General features: G+C 37.6%; 1 protein-coding gene across 9 annotated transcripts in view; it reads right to left on the reverse strand.

Moving 5' to 3' along the window:
• The window catches only part of NVL (nuclear VCP like), a 111005-nt gene that overhangs the window by 79911 nt on the left and 11641 nt on the right, over positions 1-19453 (reverse strand). For all 9 annotated transcript variants that reach the window (XR_010839523.1, XM_059069362.2, XM_059069352.2 and 6 more), the window contains exons 7-12: positions 17593-17725; positions 17322-17398; positions 16658-16792; positions 15119-15220; positions 11680-11797; positions 6167-6311 (exon numbers count right to left, since the gene is read on the reverse strand). Coding sequence is in view for 8 of the 9 variants with exons in the window: in XM_059069362.2 (XP_058925345.1) it covers positions 6167-6311; positions 11680-11797; positions 15119-15220; positions 16658-16792; positions 17322-17398; positions 17593-17725 (710 nt within the window). In the remaining variant the exon portion in view is untranslated. The remainder of the gene's footprint in view (positions 1-6166; positions 6312-11679; positions 11798-15118; positions 15221-16657; positions 16793-17321; positions 17399-17592; positions 17726-19453) is intronic.

Genomic DNA, 19453 nt, shown 5'->3' on the forward strand with positions numbered 1-19453 from the left:
CTGTGGAGATCCAGACTCATTTGTCCAATTGCCAACTTGACATCTCTACTTGGACATCCTGCAATTGCCTCTAAACTCCATCTATCCCCAAATCCTCTTCTAAAATCTGCTTATCCTCCAGTATTTCCCACCCCTTAAGCACCTGAAAACCATCAGGTGCTTAAGCGAGAAATTTAGGAATATTTCCCTCTTGTTCATAGCCCCCATCTCTCCACACATATATTCTATTGATAAACATAACTTATTGATTCTACTTCCTAAATGTCTCCATTTATCTGTACTTGCACTCCCACCTCTTTAGGCCCACCCACCACCGCCCCTGGATGTCACAACAGCTTCCTCACTGGGCTACCACAACCCATCTTGCTCTCCTGTCATTCCTTATTCACACTGCAGCTACAGTGACCTTCTCAAAACAAAAATCTGTTTCCATCCCTGTCCTGCTTAACTTAATTGCTTCCTACCACTTACAGAATAAGTCCAAAACCCTTACCAAGGTATCTGTGAGCTGGATTCTGTACACCTCTGCAGCCTTTCCACATCCTGTCTCTATTTCTATAGCCACATTCTTCTTCCAGTCCCCTGGACACACTGAGCTCTCAGTCACCTTAGGGCCTTTTTACACATGCTATTCCTACCAATACTGTCATCACTCTCACCATGTGATCAGTTAATTGCTATTTATTCTTTTTTTTTTTTTTTTTTTTTTTTTGTGGTACGCGGGCCTCTCACTGTTGTGGCCTCTCCCGTTGCGGAGCACAGGCTCCGGACGCGCAGGCTCAGCGGCCGTGGCTCACGGGCCCAGCCGCTCGGCGGCATGTGGGATCTTCCCGGACCGGGGCACGAACCGGCGTCCCCTGCATCGGCAGGCGGATTCTCAACCACTGCGCCACCAGGGAAGCCCACTATTTATTCTTTGAGTCTCAGCTTCCTCAGAGAAGCCTTGAAGAACCGCCAGATGGGGACTTCCCTGGTGGTCCAGTGGCTAAGACTCCACCCTCCCAATGCAGGGGGCCCGGGTTCGATCCCTGGTCAGGGAACTAGATCCCCCATGCCACAACTAAGACCAGGTGCAACCAAATAAACAACAAATTTAAAAAACATTAAATTAAAAAAAAAAAAGAACCTCCAGACCATGTTAGCTTTGCCTGATATATCCTCTGTAAGACCTGTCTTTGTCTTTCTGTACTCATCACACTTCTGATTATATAAAGTGGTGACTGAAATGCCAACCACTGTGTCTCCTTGGTAAACAACAGGTGCTTAAATATTTCTTCAATTAATGACTTCCTAAGAATTATTGATAAAATAAACACTGATATAATTCTATTAATATATTAATTCTATTCATATAATTTCCCCATCTTAGAATTTAACTCATTAACATCTGCATATAATAATATAACTAGTTTGCTTCTGCCTTCAGAGCTAGACAAAAGTATAAAAATAAGAAAACTGTATTCTGCCTTTGTCAAAGACTCAATCAGAAATACTCTTCTGGGACTTCCCAGGTGGTTTAGACTCTGCGCTCCCAATGCAGCGGGCCCGGGTTCAATTCCTGGTCGGGGAACTTAAGATCCCACATACGGCAACTAAGCCCACACACCACAACTACTGAGCCCGCGCACTGCAAGTAGAGAAGCCTGTGAGCTGCAACAAAGAGCCTGAGAGCCACAACAAAGACCCAGCACAGCCAATATAAATTAATTAACTAATTTCTAAAAACTATTAAAAAAAGAAAGAAAAAGAGAGATACACTTCCTTAGGAGGGGAAATTAGTGTTTAATGGGTATGGAGTTTCAGTCTTGTAAGACAGAAAAAGTTCTAGAGAGTCACTACAATGTGAGTACATATAACACTACCGAACTGTACTCTTAAAAATGGTTAAAATAGCAAAGTTCGTATGTGTTCTTTTACCACAAAAAAATTTTTAAAAAAGTAAAAATTGTCTTCCTTAAAAAATTCTACCTCATAATTATATTCAAGAGCTATCTTCTTTCAGGCTTGACCTTGCTCTTCCCAATTGCCCTTAAACATAGTAAACATTTAACACTCCTCTTCAGTCTCAGAAATAACTCTTCCCCTAGCCGTCTAAGACTTAGCTAGACCATTACAGCTTACATAAAACACCAATGTATGCCTACAGAATTTACTTCCTGAATCTAAAATGGAGTTTGAACAAACCGACAAAAGGCAATCATAAATAACTGTAGATACTAGAAATAGATGGATTTTATTTATTAAGTACAAAAGAAAAGGTACCTTTATAGAGAACTCTGACAAATTTTTCAAGTGATCAAATTTAACATCAACAACGATACAAACTGACACTACGAACTTCCTGAAATGTTCTGAGACACCTCACCACAAATGTAGTATTCTTGCTCAAAATATTTAACCCGAATCTAATCATGAAAAAGCAATCAGATAAATTTAAGTTGTAGAGTGATCTACAAAAGACTTATCTAGACAATTAAAAAATGTCGATGTCATGAAAGTACTCTCTCCCCAAAAAGGCAGATTAAAGGAGATTAAAGGGACATGCCAACTACATAGCAGGTTTGCTCTTTATTGAATCTAGGGTAAAAAAAAAAAGCTAAACAAAATGAAAGATTAAAGGTACAATGGACAGTTTTGGGGCAACTGGAAAAATCAGAATAGATTGTGTATTAAATAATATTATTCTCAGTGTTAAATTTCTTTAGTATGGAAAATGGTATGAGAGTTACACAAAAGAAGTATTTACAGCTAAAGTGTCATGATGTCTTCAACTATCCTTCAAATGGGCTGGCAAAAAAAAATAAAGATATATACACACACATACAAATATATGATGTTTTTATATACAGAGTTAAATATGGTAAAATGTTAACAAGTGGTAAATTCAGCTAAAGGACATACAGATATTTATTGTATTATTTTTCAACCTTTCTGTAGGCTTGAAAATTTTCAAAATATGGCTATCTAGAAAAGCCCTTTAAGAACTTTGTTGATGATGGAATAGTGATCAATGGACAAAGGATTTTATCTAGCAGGGATGATGGGCTCTACTGTGTCTATGTCTCTACCATTAAGTTTGGCACTTAATCAAAAAAAGGCTTGATAAAGGATACAGGCCTTATTTCTCTTTCTGTACTGTAAGCATCATGAAAGCAAGGACTTACAATTTTTTATATCCTCAAATTACCTACCCCAGTGGTATATACATATACTGTATACTAAATACATGTTTGCTGAATAAATACAAACAACTTAAATACTAAATAATATTATTTTGCTGTGGGTATAAACATGTTAGCAAAGAAACGTGAATGGTTGAGTAACTATTTAAAGATTATATATGTGAGAATGCAATGAGCATACCTATAGATGACACTGAATACAACAGCTGAAGAAGAAAACGCCAATGAATCAAAAGCTGAAGTCACATTAATCACTGGGAAGAAGGTAAGGATGACCTGTTCCTTCCGAATGCTTTCTCCTGTCCAAAGTGTCTTCTGATCACTTTTATGTCCTGCATTCATGAAGTCTCCTGTCCTTCATCTCCTCCCTTCTCCACTGTCCCCATAACTATCCTTTCACTACATACCACTTCCTCTAAAAGCCACTGGCGATCCTGTACAGCAATTTAGTGTCATTAACTTAAGCCAAAAGTCATTATAAATACGGTATTTCAGGGCTTCCCTGGTGGCGCAGTAATTAAGAATCCGAGAAGCCACCACGATTAGAAGCCCACGCACCATAATGGAGAGTAGCCCCTGCTCACCGCAACTAGAAAAAGTCTGTGCGCAGCAACGAAGACCCAACTCAGCTAAAAACAAAACAAAACCGGTATTTCAGCACATTACTAGATTTTCTTTACTCCATTGCCTGAACAGTGCCTCCCGAGATATTTTTGTTACTGAGATATTGGTGGACGTTTCTTTGCTCTATGGACATTCAACCCCGATTACTAGGAAAGGTTGGTCCTAGAGCAAACAGTCAGCTTTCAACTCTCTGGCTACCATTTAATTATTTGTCAGGGAACCTGTGACCTTAGGCAGATTAGTGCAACAAGTTAAAATACTTGTTACTTCAAACTTAACATGTGACTTATTCTTCTTCTATAGTTTCTAGAACTGAGAAATATTAACACATTTAGTTTTTAGGTGCTCTTTTTTGTTCACATAAAACAGCTTCATTAGTCAGTGTTTTAACTATGTTAAAGCTTTACCTTTTGATGAGAAATTTCTTATGTCAAGGCAACGTTATAAACCTTCCCTACAGATCTTTCCGTCCTGTCTCTCTTACTGTTTTATTTTCATATCTTGTGTTTTGAACAATGAAAACTGATAGCTTAAAAGTTATACCTTAAAAAAAATCCTATTTAGCCAGAAAAAAAATACCAAAAATTTCCGACCTAGCTGCTGGGAAAGTATCTATTTCTCCAACTATTTCTCCATTACCCCTTGGAGAATTTATTTTTAATTATATTTTGTCTATACAGTGTGTTTCCTTTCCTGTTATTTTCTCCCTCCCCACCACACTTTCCCATTTGTAAGTGATAGCACATGAAGCTATAGCTTATAAAGGTTTGTTTGATTCTAAAACACACAGTAACAAGTGAGCAATGTTGCTTTCATGCTTCTTTGACATTATGAAAAAGAAACTCCAAGAAGGATTGTCTTAACACCTTAGCTGAACTGTGATGCACAAGATTACCCTGTGTGCTTGGTGGAAATGTACCTGGTTAGTGCATTCACACTAAACAGATAAGCTTAGATCTAATGGTTTAATAGAATGTAAGTTTATTGTTTAAAGTTTTTCATTTTTAGGTGGGAGAAGGCAAAGCACAGGTTTGTAACTTGGCGGTATATGAAGTTTTGACAGAATGTGTCTGGGAAATTGAAACATGTTCCAAAATATGGCAGTTTTGCAATCAGGTGAAAAATCACTTCATGATAGAGATTCAGCTGATGAGGTTTATAAAATTGCCCCTTTTTAGCTGCTCTGTTAGGAATTCTGGTTTTTTATACCTTTTTCTTGTCTGCAAACCAGAATTTGATTTTTTGGTCTTGCATTTCAAAAAAAGACTTTGAATCTGTTTAGTAGATTCCATATCCTTGCATTTCAGTGTTTTATATGTACTACTTAAGTTAAATAGGTAAAAGCTTTTAAATAGTTGAGCTTTTTAATGTTGACACTTTATTTTGTACCTATTTATATATGTATGTATATCTTAGAAAAGCACTTTGTTAAAAAAAAAATTGCATTTTATATGATTCCTGCCATTTGCTGCTAAATCTGGGCTGGTCAGAATGCTGCAGCGATACTTGATCTAAATAAAAACCTGGCAGTAAAATGTAGAGTGAAAGTTAAATCCTCTTGCTGTTTTAACTTTATCATAAAGATGACATAGGCAAGCTGTGCAGCTTTACATTTTAACCAGGGGACTCTGTGGCATTTAAAACCGTCTAGAAATGGTTGTACTTTAATGCCAGTAATAATCTGCTTCCTCTATTGTCATTAAAATATATACGTTTAGTGTATCACACAAACAAATCTTATAAGGGTAACATAAAAACCCCAACAATTGTACGTGTGCTGTTTTTGAAAATTGTGGCATGTATTTTTGGGTGAAGATCATTAGAGAAGAGCTCTCTAAAGGTTTTCTGTGTTCATACATGGTATACAGAAGCTCATAATGAAGTCCAGAATCTTACTTTAAGTGAAGGCATTGTGAATTCACCTCAAATAAACCCATTGTTCCCAAAGCAAAATAAATAAATAAATAAATAAATAAATAAATAAATAAAAATAAAATAAAATAAAATACTTGTTAAACTCGGACCAGTGAGCACTATTCCATAGCTCTAGACACTCGCCCTAGGCTGACTGGCCACCTAAAAAACACAAGACACTGTTAATAAGACCAGATGAATGAATATGGATACATAAGTCCAATATCACTACTGAAAAAAGCAGCCTGAAACAATTGCCGTATTAATGAGTAAATTGTTTTCTTAAGCATTAATTTAATGTGGGCTTTTTCCTTTCCAAATCAATTTCACTGACACATAAAGAGAGAGAGAAAGAAAAGGCTACATGGTATTTCTCACCCCTCATTTTCAAAGCATTTAGTTCAGATGATGTAGTGGCATATAAACTTCATTCTCTAAAAGTATACCTTTCCCTGGATGCTTCATCTGGGATACCTAGGCATATCTCTCGGTCGAACCTTCCTGCACGTCTCAAAGCAGGGTCTAAGGAGTCTGGTCGGTTAGTAGCTCCGATGACTAGGACCTGAGCTGTAGCAGCCATGGTATTCAGATCTAGTAAGAACCAGACACAGGATGAGTGGTGAACAAGACACTTGACATTAAGGATAATAATGCTTACACAAGTCATTTACGTGGTTAGAGAGAGAGTATTACACACTGACAGCAATATATATATATATATATATATATATATATGTGTATGTATATAAAACTAACATTCACTAAATGTCTAGTATGGGAAAGATGTGAGGAAAATACAAACTTTGTCCTCAAGCAGCTCAATCTATTTGAAGCTCAGTAAGCATAAACAAAGCACCACAGTGATATGGTGGAAGATATTATGAATTCAGACTGAGGAATCAGGGAGAACTTAGGGAAGAGGTAACATTCCAGAAAAGGCTTGAAGGGTAAATAGAATATTGATAAGCTGAAACATAGGGTAATGAAATTTTACATGGAAGAAATGGAATGAGCGAGAAGCACAGAGGTACAAACAGGTGTGGCATGTTAAGGCAAGGTGAGTGGTCTACCAATAGGGAGTCTTGGCAAGACAGAGTAGTGTGTATCTCAAAACAGACTCACAGCACTGAGATGGGGGAATACAATATAGTCTCCAGTTGCTCTGGCCTAATCCAGATACAGATTTTTATTAATGGACAGAATGCAGGGCCTAAAGTGTATTTTCCACAAGTATTATTTCTCTCAACTGAACCAGGGGTGACTAGCAGAGAGTCTGAGGTTACACCCCCTCACAGGTAACTAAGTCTTCTATCAGCCAAGTTGTGAGGAATTTAGAGTATATTCTTTTGCCAACAGGAAGCCATGAAAGGTTCCTCTGGTAAGATTTATGTTTTAGAAAGATAACTAATAATTTTGAATCGAGTAAAGAGGAATAAATGCAAAAACAGTTTGTTGTGATTTGAATACAATAATCAGGTGAGAGACGAGTGAAGGCAGGAACACAGGAGATGAAAACAAAAAGCCCAATTTAAGGTCCAAGTTGTAGATAGAATTAAAAGCACTAAGCAAATGATTCAATGTGAAGGCGGAAGAGAAGGAAGAGACAAAGACAACTCAGTTTGGATGCTGTTAACTGAAATGTGGAATACAGGAGGGAGGTCAGACATGCAGAAAGGGCCACAGGGGAAGCCAGTGGAGCTCTGGACACACCGAGTGTGAGGGGACGTGGTACAGTCACCTTCAAGATTCTGACAGGTGGCTGTGAAGATGGGTTGCAAGCCTATCAGAAATGAAGGTTAGAGATGTAATTTGACAGTTTTTCAATGCATTGAACAGGAGTTAGTCGGGAAGTGGGGAGGGCAAGAAGAAAAGAAGATCAAGTGTAAAACCTATGGGACGTATCTTTCTTTAAGGGATGGAGAAAAGGAGGCAAGTAAGTAAAGGAAAGCAGTAGGGAGTTGTCAGAGAACAGAAGGACAGAGTGTTACTCAAGCCAAGCGTGATAATAACAACAAGGACAAGGTGATCACAGTATCAAATGCTCTCAACCACCACTGGTAACACTCACGGGGTGCTTGCCCCGTGCCAGGAACTACTCTAGATACAATCCCTACCCCTCAGATAACAACTGTAAGAGCTGGGTTCAGAGGGGTGAGGGCTAAGAGCAAACCAAAAGATGTGGCCACCAGTGATCATCAACGAGTTTTCTATGATTGTTTCAGTGGAATGGTAGAGGCAGACAGACAATTGTAGGGGTGGGGTTACAGAATAGAACTGAAATAGAAACATTTAACTGGCAGTGACTATTCTTCGGATAAATTTGGATTGAAAAGAAAAGAGGCATAAGGCATACGTTTGAGCAAGACAAGAAAGCTCTTTAATACTTTTTGAAAACTGAATAAAAGGAATCAGCTAAAAAAAGACACTCATGCTACAAGAGGAGATCCCTGAACAAGCAGAACTACTTTACAGAAAACGAGGTGACACCTCAGAATTGATGTAGCACCACGAGCTACAAACTTGCAGTCACAGGAAGATGTTCCTATGCTGAACCCTTCCTGCACTAATGCTGGTATAGAGCCAAAGCTGTTCCACTGCTGATTCAGGGATGCTTTCAGTCTCACAGCTAAAACAATGACCAAGGGTAGGAGTCTGCCTCCTTTTTCTAGTTCACGTTGCTCAGACACTACAGTCTTGGTGATATGCTCTGAACACAGCAAGGGTTAATAACATAATTCAACAAGAACAATCATGGAAATCTGTTAAATCTTCAGTAATGAAAATATCCTTCCACAGGAAGTCAATACTTAGTAACACAAGTGCTGTTTCAAAAGCTAGAAAGATAAAAATCAGACCTTAGCTAGGATTGGCCACCTACTACAAGATAAATCCCACTCTTTTTCTCACTTTTAGAGGATCTGATCATTTTAAATTGAAGTTACATTAGGCAAAAGTATGAAGTTCTGATTACTAAAAAAATGAAGTTTTACTTGTTTTTACACAGAGTAAAAAAAACAAAAACAAAAACTAGTTAACATGCTTCTGGGACAATAGCTCTCATAAATAAAGTATTTGTGGTAGCTCATTAATTGCATATGTATAAATAAACATCTGGATTCTGGCCTATGCTTTGCTAATGACTCACTGTATGCATCTGGCCCTTAGCTCTCTGTGCATCAGTTTCCTCATAAACAAATGATATTTTAAGATCCTTCGCAGCTCTTAATAATTAGAATTATGTCTGAGTTTAAGTTTTTAAAATTAGGTGACATTAGCTTTTTTTAAGTGGTCTCCTTAATTATCTTGTTCATATTAATTTATCTAAAAGTGTTAACTTCTTACAATTTCAGATTTATAAACCCTGATTTAATAATAAGGTTTTACAAAGAAAAGTTCTCCAACCGTAGGGAAAAATATGACCACATGGTACAAGCTATTTGGGGAGAGAGAAAGAAAGAAGTCCCCGTAAAACTGAGTTCCTCCACCAAGTTTATGATTAACATCTCTATCCAAAACTTTATTCCCTTTCTTGTCCCACCCGCTCCCCTCAGGATTAAGGAGTATCAAAGAAAAGTGAGAACTGAGACCGAGCACGACTCTGCAGAGCCGTCCTGCGTACAAGCCCCTCTGTGTCATCTGCTTCTTGTCTGGTCTTCCCAGAATTCTAAAAAGTGAACTCAAGCAGCTAACAATTACAACAACAGACTCACAGGGCTCCTAGTTCCTCCAGAAGGAATATATAGATAACAATCTGACGCATACCTCTCAGTGGTTCTACAGAAACGAAGACCCTCCGCCCAGTGGAGGATGGTGACTACATGCTGACCACAAGCACAGAGCCCCCAGACTGGCTAGTGATTAAAATTCCCGAAACATTACCCTGTTACCTCTCCACCAACCAATCAGAAAAATGCCCAGGAGCTGATCATGTACCCTGCGACCCGCACCCCTAATGTCGCCTTTAAAAAACCTTGCCTGAAAGCATCAGGAGTTCGGGACTTTTAAGCATTAGCTGCCTACTCTCCTTGCTTGGTGCCCTGCAATAAACACTGTTCTTTCCTTCACCACAACCCAGTGTCAGTAAATTGGCTTTGCTGGGCATTGGGCAACTAGATCCAAGTTCAGTTCAGTAAAAGGATGACTATGTAAGTTGAATTATTTACTGTTTTCCCTATTTTGGTTTATAAAGGGGAAACCTAAAACACACACATAGACACACCAAAAATCCCAACTAACAGGGCTTTCAGTAATGTTCTAATAATAAGTAGTCTGCTTAATTCCTGTACTTGTTCATTTTTCCACATTTTAATATCTCTGAAATCAGAATGCTTATACTATCAATGGGATAAGCATTATGTCATACTTTGGTGTTTTGCCATTTTCCTTCTCAGAGGTACATAAAATAATGGTATATCTTATAACTGATAATAAATTAGCTTCAATAAAATAATGATAATTCAGAACACAGTCCTGGGACTTCCCTGGTGGCGCAGTGGTTAAGAATCCGCCTGCCAGTGCAGGGGACACGGGTTCGAGCCCTGGTCTGGGAAGATCCCACATGCCACGGAGCAAGTAAGCCTGTTTGCCACAACTACTGAGCCCACGCTCTAGAGCCTGCAAGTCATAACTACTGAGCCCGCATGCCACAACTACCAAAGCCTACGCATCTAGAGTCCGTGCTCCACAAGAGAAGCCACTGCAATGAGAAGCCCGCACACCGCAACGAAGAGTAGCCCCCACTTGCCGCAACTAGAGAAAGCCTGCATGCAGCAATGAAGACCCAACACAGCCAAAAATAAATAAATGAATAAATTAATTTTTTAAAAAAAGAACTGATGCAGATATTTAAAAAAAAGAACACAGTCCTTAAAACATGGCAAGAAAATTTTACATAAAAATAAAACAGCAGAATAAGCAATCTATAACCTAGCATCCCAAGGAATGCAAAATATGTATTACTTCAAATTTTCTTATGTACATAAAACATGCTATTTCACAGTAGGTAAGATTTAGTTCCAAAAGTTCTACTCATGCTGAGTCCTTTCCTCCAAATTTGTATCCAAAAACCATTAAAAAAAATTGAAAAACAAATTACAGATAGGAAGTAACTGCAATATATTTAACAAAAGATTTGTCTCCATAATATATTAAAATATAATATTCACTCAACATTTTTAAAAAATTCAATAGAACAATGGGAAAAGGATGAGAAAAGGGATTTGGAAATAATGTGAATAGCCAAAAAAGTATGGAAAGATATCTACACCAATGGTAATCAGGGAAATGCACATTACAACAAAGATACCAATTTTCATCCCTCAGACTGGCAAAAATTAAAACAATTCAATGTTGTGAAGGATCTGGAGAAAGAGTGACTCTCGTATAGTGCCAGTAAAGATGTAAATGGCAAAGTCTTTTTGGAAGGCAATTTGCCATTTCCTATAAAAATTTTAAATGTACACTCTTTAACCATTGCTTTGTCTTAGAAAAATACATGTGTACCAAAAAGGCCCATTTAAGGATATTCCCTACAACTTGTTGTAAAGCAAAAACCAAAACAACTTGAATATCCATCAAAATGGAAATATTTAAGTACAATATGATAAACTTATCCTAAAGGATACCAAGTAGCAATTAAAAAGAGGTAGATATAAATGCATTAAAATGGCAACATTTCCAAGAAATATTAAGATACAAACAGGTTATAGAATAGTGTGTATGGTGCAATCAGAGTATTGTAAAAAGCAAAACAATGTTACTGTATTTATACATGTGTGTAAATGCATTAAAAATAACTGTAAGATATACTCCAAAAATTAATGATGCAATCTTTTATGAAAAGAAAAAGATTTCTGTTTTTACTCTGAGTTTTATGCTACTTGAATGTTTCATATCTTCACATCTTACACTAAAAAAGAAAATTCATTCTCTTAAAATGAATTCATTATTTCAAACTGACCGTCCATGCAGGTTAGGAGCTGGGCTACAATTCTTCGTTCCATATCTTTTGAAGCAACTTCTCTTTTGGGGGTAATAGCATCAATTTCATCAATAAAAAGGATACATGGTGCATTTGACTAGAAATAAGAATCACAAAAAGACAATCATAAATATATCCCTATACTGCAGCATGGTTAAGTATATACACTTTTTTCAGTCTTAAACTTCAAGGATCTTTCACCAAAAGAATAACCCTAAAGAAGGCAGTTCACAGTGATTTACTTCTGATTTTTATCTGACTTAGGAGAAGTGAGAGGATTAAAAGAGAACAGTAAGAGACTACATATAGGATAATACATTTATAGTCTTCTTATCAATCCATATTATAGTCTTCTCATCAATCCATGTTCTGTGATGATAAAACTACTGAAATTCTTTTGTAAATTAGGCACATTTGCTATGTTCTGAAATTTAAAAATAGTAAGTTTATAAATTTTAAACTAGAAAAACTAAGTTCACTACAAACGTTTCATGAATGTTCCTACCAACATAAAAATATCCAAGCTTTTCCCTAGAATCTGCTATATGAGGAATTTAAGAAGCGCCAGAGGCTTTGTTTTTATTTTTTTCATTGTGGTACCATCTTAACCATTTTATTTTTTATTTTTTTGCGGTACGCGAGCCTCTCACTGTTGTGGCCTCTCCCGTTGCGGAGCACAGGCTCCGGACGCCCAGGCTCAGCGGCCATGGCTCACGGGCCCAGCCGCTCCACGGCATGTGGGATCTTCCCGGACCGGGGCACGAACCCGGGTCCCCTGCATCGGCAGGCGGACTCTCAACCGCTGAGCCACCAGGGAAGCCCCATCTTAACCATTTTAAGTGTATGGTTTAGTGGCATTAAATACATTTACGTTGTTTTCATCATCCCAAACTGAAACTACCAGAGGCTTAGTTTGAAGACTACATTGAGTAAGAAAGGAGGGTAAAGTTCCAATACATTCAGTGTGGACAACGATCACCTTCAGTCTTTCTTTAAACATAAACTAGATAGAGTTCAGAGAGAGTAAGTTAAGATACAATATAAGCAACAAGTACCTGGAATAGTCAAATTCACAGAGGCAGATAGCAGCACAGCAGTTGCCAGGGGCTAGGGGCCGGGGAAAATGAAGTTAGTGATTACTGGGTACAGAGTTTCAGCTTGGGAAGATGGAAAGTTCTGGAGATGGATGGGGGTGATGGTCACATAACAATATGAGTGTGCTTAATGCCACCAAACTGTAAAAATGTTTAAAATGGCACATTTTATGTTAAATGTATTTTACCACAATAAAAAACAAACAGATTAAGAATCAGTTAAAATGAGAAATTTAAATAAAAAGATGTAGATTTACAATCTAAAGCACAGCTCATCCTTAGTTATTTAGTTAGGAGCGACTCTGATCATGCTAAGAGTCAGACTGTCAGCCTGGCTAAAGTATCTAAAAAGTGTGTGAACCACTGAATTTTAACGGGAAAGAAATTTGGCCTGCCACTAGCTGCCTCTCTTTCCAATCCTCTTCATGATAATGTTTGCAAAGGAGAACCTCTGACTGCTCGACACATTACCCCATTCATGAAAGAGTAAAGTTATAGACAGCAAAGGTCTCAGAAAGCAAGGGCAATAGTATTTGTCAATGTTCTGGAAAACTGAATGAGAAAAAAAGGAAAAAAGAATAAATGATGGTCATCAGAATTTAGCCTGAAGCAAGAATAAAGTTTTCAACACAGAACCATTTGATCCGATTTTACCTTTTTGCTCTCTGATCCACACATATCTTATTGTACTGACTTTCATTAGGAAACAGGGGGTCCAGGAAACAGGGGAGCTAGACCATACATTTACTGAGCATCTGCTGTTAGGCATAGTACCAGCTCAGTACTGGTTCCGAGAAAGATATAAACACACAGCTAACAACCTAATTTTGCCCTTTGTCTCTTTTATCCTCATTCATCACTGTGTTTACCATAAACATGAAAGTTATTTCTTGTCTTCTAGCTGTATGCCAATTAACAATTAAATCAAGCTCATTTTGGAAAACAGGTAACACCTGAAAGAATTTAGCTTTGCTCTGCACAGTACCCTTCCCACCCTTCCTCTGCATCTTCTTTGTGCATCCACAGCTTTTCCAATGCCAGTCTATGTTTAGCTCACAGGAAACATCCTGACCAGGCTCACCTGTGTGAATAACTGCAGGAAGGAAAAAACTAACACATCCCTTCTGGAGTCTGACCAGAACCAGGACTTTACCTCTTCCCCGTTTTAGAATAAAAGAAGCCTTCTTCTCCGCTGGCCGGCTTTCCAAATAAAGTCTCTATTCCTTGCTCCAACAACTTGTCTCTCCATTTACTGGCCTACAGCAGCAAACAATACTAGCTTGGACTAGGTAATGAATTTTGCCACATTCTTGCTATTTAAAAAAAGTTTCAAGTACTGATAAAATATACTTTCTCTTCTAATTTCACATCAGCTTTGCATTTCAGATGCACTGGCCATGTCCACCAGCCCCTATATAATTGGGGTGCAAATGGTGACAACATAAAATTAAACTTTTTACTATTTTTTAGTTTTCAACCAGTGATGACTAGCGACTGCTCAAGTGAGCATGTCATAGCTAACATTTTTGGCTTTTGCTGTGTGCTAAACACTACATTAAAGATTTTATATGAACCCTCTCATTTAATACAATCAACAACCCCATGAGATTTGAGTAGTATTATTAACAGTTTACTCGTAAGGAAACTAAGGGTTAGAGTGGTTAAATCTCTTGCCCAGGATTACACAATTAGTATGTGGTGGCATAAGGATCTGAACCCATGTTTCTGACTTGAAAGTACATGTAACCATAACACTATACTGAAGATAAAACTTTAATGGGATACAAATGTCATCTTCCTCACAAGTTCTTAAGCATCCAAATTTTAATAACATGAATTATAATAAGAATAAAATCCAATCTGTAATTTCTCTGGTAACAGAATTTTCTTTTCACAGCTTCAATTATACAAATAGAGAAGAGTTTATCCTGACATGTCCATGGGTACTTTTATAACGTGATAACCCTTAAATGTTAAAAATGTTCACACTGCTTACAGGTTGTTCGGTCAAACCTAAGTTAAGGAAAGTAAAAGTGAAAAAAATATCACAAAGATAATCTCCTTTCAGCATATCGCTATTGGGTATGACAGCCCAGAACTTCTAACCAATTACGTTATTTTCAGATTAAACAGATTACTTTATCCAACAGTCTATGTTAGTCAATCTACTTTAAACATTTAGCCACCATGAGTAACAAACTACCATGTTCAGAAAAGAATGGCCAGTGAACAGGTTAACAAATACCAGCATTAGAGAAAACAGCGTCTTCCATGCAGCCTTATACGATTTGAAAACCTAAAATTAGAGCCGTTAGCTGACTCACCACAGCTTGTTCAAATAGTTCTCTCAGCTTCTGTTCTGATTCTCCAGATACTCCAGATACAATCTCTGTAGCAGCTACTTTCAATATTGGAAGGTCAAGTTCCTATGCACAAATATATAAAAGAATGACCAAATTGTCAAATTTTCACTTCCCTACTTTTTCCTCACTCAGTCGCCCTCTCAAAATTACAGTTTTTAAATGACCAGTTTTCTGAGGAACCTCATCTTGTGTTGGTCCAATGAAAAACATTACTTAAAAATCTAAAATTTAATCCAACACTTTGATTGGATACCTTCTACTTGTTTTTACTCTGTAGATATCACTATAAAACTGTTATTATCTCTTCTGAATAAAGGGTCTTGAATCTTAAGAAATACGTTTGCCCCCACTTAGAGCTGAGCCAAAACAACTTCATCTGTTATTTATCTGCTGGAAAGGAAACAGCAGGGGGATGTGACACAGTGGTCGCCCACACACCCCACTGGCGTTTCTCCCGCCCTGAACCCACAGAAGTAGCCAGTTACTAGTCAGAGGAGGCAGGTTCTTAAAGCAAAGGAAGAGAAACCATCACTGTTCCACCAATACAAATGGCAGCAACCCTGCCTAAACCCTACTATTCTTCTGGCTATCTTGAAATTTCACTTCCTCAATGATATTCTCTTTGACTCTAACTCTTAACTTGGCTTAAGACAACATACCAACAACATACCACATAGCATTCTGCACTTCTGTCTCCCACTCACTCACTGTAATTGTAACCATGAGCAACATTTATTTGTGTGAAAGACTGTTTAATGTCTGTCTCTCATATTTGATCGAAAAACTCCTTAAAGATAAAAACCAAGTTTGTTTTACTTATCACTATATTTCAACATCTGGCATGCAGCAGTCACACAAAAGATTTATTCAACAAATGAATAAATGAGGCAAATCAATCAAGTTCTCCTATAAAAATAATTTGCTTTCATAGAGCACTATCTGTTAACGATTGGCATAGTATGCTATTCTTCAAACTGAAGTTACTTGGACATTTCGCATTTTACCATCCAACAGTTTCCAAGTAATCTGATGGGACTAAAATTAAGATTGCTTTTTATTTTGCCAAGTGAGTATCTATTATCACCATTTTAGAAAAGATATTTTAACACTAAAAAGGATAAAATCATGACTCTGAATGGAAATTCTGAATATTTAGTTATATGGAAAATACAATCCTCAGTTTTCTTATTTTACTGCTCTTGAGAACCACTGGCTTAAAGAGAAAGAGAAGTGACTAAAATGTAAACTATGTGTTAAAAAAAGAGTTGCTTACAGCTGTATTATTTTGCTTCCCACCCAACCCCCCTGCCATATAAATAACTGGATATATTAAGAGAAAACAGCATCTCACAAAGAGCAGCATGAAAAGAGGTAAAACAATGAAGAAAGGATCAGTCCTCCTGAGAATATGCCAAGTCTGGTTCAAGTTGACCAAAGAGAAAAAATAAAAACGAGTAACAACAAAAATAACAAAAGCAAGCAAGTGTCAGCAAACCTCACCCCAGCAACTGCATGTGCAAGCAATGTCTTCCCACAGCCGGGTGGTCCATGAAGAAGAACTCCGCGTGGGGGTACGACGCCCAGGTGGTGGTATACCTCTGGGTGACGCATGTGTATGAGCATCTTGCAGACCTCCTGTTAGGGAATAAAGAGGAACATGTCCTTCATAGCCCCAAAGAGAAAGAATCAATGTGGAATGAAAGGACCTACTCTTTGGAGTAGCAAAGTACAGTAGACAGAAAACAGGCTTTAGGCTTACACCTGAGATTGAATCCCAGCTCTAGTACCTGTCCTGTGACTTTAGCAATACCTCTCTGGGCTTCCATTTCCTAAGCTGTAATAATATCTACCTTGCAAATACAGTGAATAGTAACTAGACTGTAACTGAAACAAACACCAAAAAATAGTAACTATTACAACTGTTAAAGTAATACTCCTTATAGAGCATGTATCTTATGTACACTGTAATTAAAATGGTGAAAAAAGTTGAAGACATGTTTCTTTTATCCCTCACTACCCTGAAGGGTACAGCCAGGCTTGCCCTTCTCACCTTCCTGGCTTCCTTTTCTATACTCAGTTCCTATTAGATAAAAAGAGAAAGGCTTTGTTTGAATAACTGATTGGCCATATCCATCAAAGGTAGAAATTCTGAATTTGAACTAACTTTTAATGTCGTATCATTGCCTCCAAAATCTTCAAACTTCACCTTGGAGATCTGCAATTCTAGCCCCCTGGCTTTAGCTGGTAAACAAAAAAAGGAGGTGAAAGGATTAGTGATTCAGCAGCAAATCAGAACTATATTGAATAATCTTTAAGTAAAGAAGTCTAGTAAATGTCTCTGCACACAGAAGGTCCCCCATGCAAAACAGCTTGGAATCGCAATGCCTCTCTCAGAGCAAACACAGCTGCCACCACCCACAAGACTGGCGTCTCACCTTTCTTTTGCAGGACACCCTCTATTTCTCCATCTACTTCCTGAAGATCTTCTTTCTTCCTTTTGCCTCTTTTGCTGTTTAGCCTGCCTTTTCTTTTTTTATTACTCTCCAGAAGAGAAGAATCTTTTGAATTCTGGGGGTGGGATGGAGAAGGAAATTTAAATGTGCCATGCTTGAAATTATAATGCCAATATATACTGGGGATGTCCTTTTCCATAGCCTTAATGCTCAGTTTATATCCTAACATTTGAAAACCTCCTTTCCAAATTCTTCTAATTAGAATTAATCTCTTCTTCACACTCAGAACACTAAATTTGCAACCGTAGTACAGCCTACCACAGTCTGCCTTGTATCTGAGTGACTCACCTATGTCTCCGTCACTGAATTGCGTGCTTCTAAAGTTAAGACACTAACATTCATCTTTTATTCCTCACTGAACCTTTTACATAGTTGGTGTTCATTTGATGTCTGATCAATCACTAAATTAAATATGAAGACAGAGCTGCTCTGACAGCCATAAAAGAGTATAATTCAACATAAGGGTCAAGCTTTTCCTGTGACCTTGCCAATTATAATAATGTTCTTTAGAGGCAAATGATTAAAGTAAATAGATTTGGAAAAGGCCCACTAATAATTCAAAAGGGGAGGGGAGAGGTTTTGCCAAATGAAAGGGCTTGGTGCTTGAAAACCACTTAGAGCAGCATCATCCAACAGAAACATAATACCATCCACATATGTAATTTTAAATATTCTAGTAGCCACATTTAAAAAAGGAAAAATGAAACAAGGGAAAATAATTTTTGGGGGAAAATAATAATCTATTTTATTTAACCAAATATATTCAAGCCATTATTATTTCAACATATAGTCAGTATAAAAATTGAGATGTTTTACATTGTTTTTGTAGTAAGTTGTCAAAGTCCAATGGATACTTCTTGCTTACTGCACATCTCAAGTCAGACACTAAATTTTCATGGGAAATACTTGATTTGTATTTAGATTTTATAAAATTTACAGCTGCAAAGTAGAAGTTATTCTAAGTATACTTAGAAGTTTTCTAATAACTGAACTATTAGTTTTTAAATTTAAATTAAAAACTCAGTTCCTCATTTGCACTAACTGCATTTCAAAGGCTCAACAGCCACATGTAGCTAACATCTCCCACAATGGACAGCAAGCCCCAGAGCACACACAGCCACTCTACTGGGAGACAGATTACCTTAAACCCCCTCTCTGCCATGCATTAAAAGAATCAGGTAGGAATGGTGTCCCGGGGACTTCCCTGGTGGTCCAGTGGGTAAGACTCCACGCTCCCAGTGCAGGGGGCCCCGAGTTCAATCCCTGATCGGGGAACTAGATCCTGCACGCATGCCGCAACTAAGAAGTCCGCGTGCCACAACTAAAGATCCCACATGCTGTAACTAAGACCCAGTGCAGCCAACATAAATAAATAAATTTAAAAAAAAAAAAAGAATGATGTCCAATTGTGCTCGCTTTGTGATAATCCATCAAGCTTTACTTTTCTTTATATATGGTAGATTTCAATTTAAAAAGATTTTTTTAAAGTGTCTACTTATTTTGTCCATTTTCATAGTGTATCCACTTATGTCAGATCCCTCAAGGGATTAAAAAGTAATTTTTTAAGTACTTAAAAAGAAAAAAGAAATAAAGCAGGGTTAGGAAACAGTATCCAATGATGTGTTAGGTTACATGTCAGGGAAGGCCTTTCTGCGAAGATTACATGTGAAAAGAGATGTGAAAAATGATGGAGTGAGCCACAGGAATCTCAGGAAAGATGTTCTAAACAGAAAATGCAAGTATGAATGCCCCAAGTGAGAGAAGGTTTGGTATATTCTTTCTT

The sequence above is a fragment of the Kogia breviceps genome, chromosome 1 (assembly GCF_026419965.1).
Source record: "Kogia breviceps isolate mKogBre1 chromosome 1, mKogBre1 haplotype 1, whole genome shotgun sequence".
In the NCBI taxonomy this organism is placed as follows: domain Eukaryota; kingdom Metazoa; phylum Chordata; class Mammalia; order Artiodactyla; family Physeteridae; genus Kogia; species Kogia breviceps.